Source organism: Gadus morhua, chromosome 20, assembly GCF_902167405.1.
Source record: "Gadus morhua chromosome 20, gadMor3.0, whole genome shotgun sequence".
NCBI classification, from domain to species: Eukaryota; Metazoa; Chordata; class Actinopteri; order Gadiformes; family Gadidae; genus Gadus; species Gadus morhua.
This window is the reverse complement of record NC_044067.1, coordinates 21,141,398-21,148,236: the sequence shown is the minus strand read 5'-3', so window position 1 is coordinate 21,148,236 and position 6,839 is coordinate 21,141,398. Positions and strand designations below refer to the sequence as shown.

Below are 6,839 nucleotides of genomic sequence, written 5' to 3'. Positions count from 1 at the left end.
TCTTTTTTTTCTCTATTCCAATTTATTTTTCAATTGTTGATGTTTCATCGTTTCAAAGGCATTCACAAATTAAACATACCAGTAAATAAATGTAACCAAAGAAAGACGAAGAAAACTTAGCAATCAAAAAGCATAGACGTTATAGATAAATAGGTGACTAAATGTCATTTCCAGAGCGCGTTTCGCCTGCATGCCGCACCGATGGGTCCTCTCTGAGGTCTAGTGATCATCCACCTGACTGGAACATGGGCGCAATGTGTTCTTAAAGTCTGTGGGGGGGACTGATTAGGCCTATAAGATGCATTTTCTGTGAAAACGCCCTGGATAACCGGTCCATAATGATTAGATCTCAGTCTAATTAATCAAGCTAATAGGCCTTCATGTTTGGCCTTTTTCTAAATTATATTTTTCTAGCAATTTTTCGAAGAACTAGGGTATTGTTTTTCGTTTTCTTTCTATTTTGATCTAAATAATGTTATTATATATAAGATATGCACACACACAAATGTAGTTAAATGAGCATGTCAGGATAACACGTGTCGCTGTGTCTCTCGGACGGCCAGAGGGATATGTTGGCGATGCGTTATTCTGCTTAAGGCTGCTACGTGGAGCTCTATTTCCACGATAGGCATAGGCCGACCCAAGTGGTTAAGGAAATGCACTTCACTTACTCACCAACTTACTCATCAAAAGACATTCACTCCCATGACCCTGAGGAGCACAGTACATGCAACCGCACGCACGCACGCACGCACACACACACACACACACACACACACACACACACACACACACACACACACACACACACACACACACACACACACACACACACACACACACACACACACACACACACATTTACATCTAACAGTCACTTTCGATTACTCTCTCTCTCTCTCTCTCTCTCTCTCTCTCTCTCTCTCTCTCTCTCTCTCTCTCTCTCTCTCTCTCTCTCTCTCTCTCTCTCTCTCTCTCTCTCTCTCTCTCTCTCTCTCTCTCTCTCAAACACACACACACACACACACACACACACACACACACACACACACACACACACACACACACACACACACACACACACACACACACACACACACACACACACACACACACACACACAAGGCCAATATTAAACATTTAAAAGACTTCCAATAAAGGATGATCATGTCAATTGTTATTGGTTTCTGTGGTTTTTGATCAATATTGCAAACAAATATTTATTTTATAAGGTCAGCTTAAAAAATTACGATATTGCAATAGTGAAACTATTTGTGTATACATAATAACCTATTGTGGTCAGATGTAATGGCTAATAGCCTAACAAATTGACTTACTGATCGGATATTTGACAACTGACCTAAAACACGACAAGACTGGACATAATAATATAGCCTACTCATCACTTCAAACCTTACTATTATTGTTAAAAAGGGATATAATGGATGTATTTAAACGAGTTTTTGTATCGGTCTTCATGTGGACCGCACAGGCCTCTCCGTGACCTTGAGGTCGGTCGCGCGCGTAACCTCGCGACCTTCTGTCCGTGCACCGGTTCACGTGCGCGACAGCCGTGCTGTCTTTGATACCGGGAGAGAGAAAGCAGGATACTATCATGTTATTATGTGCTATATTTCGACAGTTACAGAGTCGGATGAAATGAGTGAACACAGGAGAGACGGAGTGCACTGCGAGGCAATTTCATGCTCTGCAACCTTTTCAACAGCCCAGATATCGCTGCGTCTCGCTGGATAAATCCCCTGCATTTCAGATTATTTATTTTTTTACATGAATATGGATTCAGTTGTCCCACTCACTGAACCAACGAGCTGCGAACCCAAATAGAAGAACACAGGGGCGCGCCGCGCGTGCACACCCCGGTTCTTAATTAAAATAGATCAGAACTGAAAGAGCGCGCGGGGCTCTTTCAACTCTGGAAGACAGAGAGAGAGAAAAAACAGCCCATCCGCATGTTTCCTATTTTTTCAATATAAAAGTGTTTTATTTGGAAACATGGTTAAAATGTACATCATATATTCTTCCCGCACCATCTTCAGATATCGGCTGTCGTGACGCCTCGAGCCGAGGACAGAGTACCTATGTGGCCCCCGAGGAACAGGCCGGGACTTCAAAAATAAACGGGTCGTCACAATAAAGGACGGACGTGATGTTTTGCACATCAGCTTGTGGGGGTTAGTGATGGGGTGGCGGTGTTCCCCCAACATGTTTCAGCGCCAGTTATAACGAAGGCACCAACTACACATGAGACATACAGGCCTATGAGGAGGGTCCTTCTCTCTGGGGACGGCCATGTGGTTTCATCAGAGAGGGGCCTGCTACTGGATGGGACCAATAGCCTATCGAAGGTTTTTAAGGAGCCCCCTGCGACTGGTCAAACCAATCCGAACGTCTCCCTCTCTGGAGATCAGGACAGGGTGCGTTGTACATCGTTCACCACCGCGGGCTCCTGGTATGAACGCGCTCTCGTATCTTCGCTGCCAAACACTTGTGGAATGCAACGTCAGAGCGTCCAGACGATTTGTTTTATTCTCTCGGGCCTCGGGCCCCCGGGTGCTCGATCGGCCTGTTGGAGGCTCGCATCAACAAACGAAAAGCCAATATATGATTATAGATAGGAGTTGATTTGGAGGGTGTGTGTGTATTGTGTGGGTATGTTAGTGTGTGTGTGTGTGTGTGTGTGTGTGTGTGTGTGTGTGTGTGTGTGTGTGTGTGTGTGTGTGTGTGTGTGTGTGTGTGTGTGTGTGTGTGTGTGTGTGTGTTTGTATCAATGTGTGTATGTGTGTGTGTGTGTGTGTGTGTGTGTGTGTGTGGGGGGGGGGGGGGGGGGGGGGGCTTCAGTGCTGATTGTTACGCCAACTCATAACTCAAGAAGGAGGAATCGGCTAAACGAGATCATCAAAAGGTCCTTTTTTCCAGGCTTTGTTTTCCAATAAAATCTTTGGTTTGTGGTGTCAGGTCACACAAGTCCCATTAGTCAGTTTGTTCACGAGTTCACGAAACAGTAGACCTATAAGATATTCAACCCTTTTTTCAAAGGTAGTATGGCGTGAGACGTCCCTCCCATACTGTTAATTAAATTAGATATATACAATGTACACAGTCCCATAATTGGCGAGGGATCTTCCACCGCGCCGCGCGTGTGCGGTCGCCTATGGGCAGACGTTTTACCCAATTCACACCTAATTGAAGTCCACGCGAGTCGAGGCCTAATAAACGGAAACCTCTTCATAACAGCAACCCGGATGATCACTATAGGCCCGCAGTACTTCTACTGTTTATAAAATGTGATTTCAAGGGCTGGGATTCTTGTATCATTGTCAGATAAACAAACTAGTCGCTCTCCTCCTTGTCTTCCTGAATGGTGGTCGTGGAGTGGTTGTATAATCCTTGCGCCATGAGTTGGAGCGCCAGGCCGTTCTTGAAGCCGCTCGCCTTTTTAATTTTAGCTCTCTTGTTCTGGAACCAGATCTTGATCTGCGACTCGTTGAGGCTGAGCTCCTGGGCCAGAGACTGCCTCCTCTGCTCCGTGATGTAGCGGTTGGCCTGGAACTCGGTCTTCAGCCGCTGCAGCTGCTCGGCCGTGAACGCCGTCCGGGGTCGCTTGTCCTCCTTCTCGTTTTTCGTCTTTTTCAATTTCCGTGTCCTTGGACCTACAGTAGGAGCGATAGTAAAAACGACAATATAAATATACAAGGATAGCGACTATTGTTGCATCTGTGCAGCTGGAAAGGACGCATTGTTGGGACCTTGTTTGTACAGGTTCTACTCATTTATAAATAGGCGAAACCAAATGATAAACACAGATAATAGGCTATATTCTTAAAATAGAATACAAATAAGATCAACACGAATCTACTAAACGATCACTTTAATTACAATAATAATATCAGTAATGCAACGTTCAAATATAGTCCTAATAATAAAATATACTATTATTTTATATTGGGCTATTATCATTATATTATTATCATCATTATCCATAACAATAATAACAACCTTAATAATAATATCAATGTAAATGTATATTTGATAATTGAACATTAATGAATATCATTGTTGTAATAATTGTAGCCCACTTTGGATGTTTTTCCAGTTCATCTGAATCTGTTTTAATTATAGGCGTAACAACCACAGTTCTTATTTGCAGGTTACTTTTTCATTTGTAGCTATTTTGAGCCATTGTAGCTATAACAATAAATATACTATTTTCTGGTATACAAGCAAGACCTAGATCAACGTGTCGGCCTGTCGGCTCCGTCATCGGATCAGGACAGCCTCTGATAGCTCCGTTTAATCCCCGATACACAGAGACCGACCTGTTTGTTATTGTGCCACGACGTGACCCAGTCAACCAAAACACGCGAGGGCTGACGCTTTTTTTAATTACCGCGAGAGTCACCGCACACACCTACAACGTCACCTACAAATTCAGAACGGGCTCGCAGACTTTGTGCTCGGGATATTCACCTTTTGATTAAACCCATTTAGCACCTTTTGATTAAAAAACAGTTGCACTTTTATTTTTGCCTAGATATCATGCCTAGAAAAATTAAAATGGAATTAAAGTTCAAATAAGAGTGGAAAAGTTGTAAATTAAACAAATCCCCCGGTTACAGTATGTGTGCTATTAGGCCTATGTTTCAGACCTATCGGTAGCCAACCTTTGTTCTTTAGAAAATATATTAGGCTTGGAGGAGGTAAAATGTCATTGGGGTGGATGCTATTTAGTAAATACTAATATACCAAAAAATATAGAAAAATAGTGCAGTAAGTAAAATAGTATAATAGTTGCAGCATGCCTATTACGTCTGTTAAATTACAATAATATTTGGGTAATTACAGAAATAGGCCTAATGTAATTTACTGGCATTGTTATTTTTTTCAAATGCAATGCAGAGATTTTACTGTATCTGAATAGGTCATGTTTTTGTAAAGAACCAAACCAGTTGAAAATAAAAGATAACAATCAAAAGATTTCTGATTTCATATTTAGATATTGTAATATTGATATTTTTCAATGCCAGGCCGAGCAAAATACTATCATGCCATAAGGCACCAATTATCCACGGTGCTTTAATTAATTCAAAATGTCCTCCCAGCTGAGGCTCTGTCGGTTGATGTTATTTCTCCTTTATTTGAACGTATTCGTGTTTCTCCGTTCATGTGAATTTAGCCGCTCTGTGCGTTCGCTCACGGAGGAGATGGTCAAATACCATCGTTTTCATAGGCTAATTGAAACACCCTGTCACGGCCTAAAGTTTACCGTAAAAATAATATACAATTCACTGCCAGAATGTCTTCAGGATTACAACACAAGGCCTTTTTTTTCCAGGAATATGTCAAACTAGGCTGACACGGAAAACCTTTTCTATCAAACACTGCACGGCTGTATGAATGCCTGATTCTGTTCTCAATAGATGAACACTCCTGAACGCAACAACACCTTTCAACTGCATGTTACAACTAAGCTACAGACATAGCCTACATATGGCCCGGCCGACTCTCCTTGAGACTCACATGGTTCAACTAACGTTCAACTCATTCAATATATAATATTAATTAATTTCAGATTATTAGTGAATATTAAGATAGCCAGTCCGCATACGTTTTTGCCTACAGTTTAATCTGTAGGCCTATAGATAAATATTTGATTGAAACCAACATAATCCCAAACATGGCTAAATCAACAATGTACCCAAGCGAGATAATATAATATTTTTTGTACGAATATAGATATTTGGATATGACTAAAAATTAAAAATACATGTAGTCTCCACGATAAAAAACTGAATTATCCAAATAGCTAAAGCAAGAATAAGCGTCCCACTGAAAAGTAAACCAACACACAAACTAAACCAAAGGAAAGGCCTCGGTTCCATATATTGGTTTATTCCGTTCACCACAACGCAGAGCCACTTATCGTTTGTTGTTCATAAACTCTCTTCTGGTTGTTCGTAAAGTCTCGTCTTTTTGTTCATAACTCTCGTCTTGTTGTTCATAACTCTCGTCTTACCAGATGATGGCCTGTCCGAGTAGCGCGTGCAGTAGACCCACGCGGGCCACAGCAGCGGCTGCGTCTCGGGCGTGGGGGTCGTGCTGCCGCCGGTCCCGTTCAGGACCACCGAGGATGAGGACGTTGTGTCCCCGAACTTCGCGCCGCCCCCCCCGCCACCCGAGCCGTCCTCCGCCGCGGAGCTCGAGCTCTTCTTGGGGCTTGGCGACAGCGCGAGGGACGAGGCAGCGGAGGACGACGAGGTGCTGTCACTGCTGCAGTTGGAGTCCTGGCAAGGCGTGCCCGGGTGGGTGGGTCGGACCACCGGGAGACCCCCCCGTTCCCGGCTCGAGCTCTGAGCCCGTTCCCTCGCGAGCTCCTTCTTGCAGCCGAAGTCCGGCCTCAAGATGTTGTCGATGAAGAAGTTGGTGGTCCTGTGGGCCTGCTGGGCGGCCTGGAGCGGCAGGATCGGCGGCGAAGGGAGGCTGGGAGAGGGGCTCTCTGCTCCGCTGCTATCCGGACTGTTAGCGTCCCGCGGCTCCTCCATCACGGCTCGAGACGCTCCAAGTCCACGTCCACTTGTTGGGCTGCAGTTGTATCCAATAATAATTCTACAAACCGCGATGGCTCGATAACTGAAACTAGTTATTTTCCCATCTGAATATTATGATGCATTATTTTTGTGTTTTAAACTGGTGACATCCCGCGTGCGTGTCGCGCCGCTGTGTCATATCGTCGACTTCACTAAACACCGACCACGGTACCGCGCGCTCTGCTCGCTCCCCGTGCCGTTCAGCACCGCTGTATGACAGCGAGATGTTCCCCA

The 6,839-nt window shown here is 44.1% G+C and overlaps 1 protein-coding gene across 1 annotated transcript; it reads right to left on the bottom strand.

The window, feature by feature from the left end:
- Positions 1-2,845: 2,845 nt before the first annotated feature.
- On the bottom strand, positions 2,846-6,839 carry en1a (engrailed homeobox 1a). Its single transcript, XM_030342624.1, has 2 exons — positions 6,035-6,839; positions 2,846-3,671 (listed from the first exon to the last, which is right to left on the bottom strand). The coding sequence occupies exons 1-2, from the start codon at positions 6,558-6,560 to the stop codon at positions 3,352-3,354; spliced, it is 846 nt and encodes a 281-aa protein (XP_030198484.1). The 5' UTR covers positions 6,561-6,839; the 3' UTR covers positions 2,846-3,351.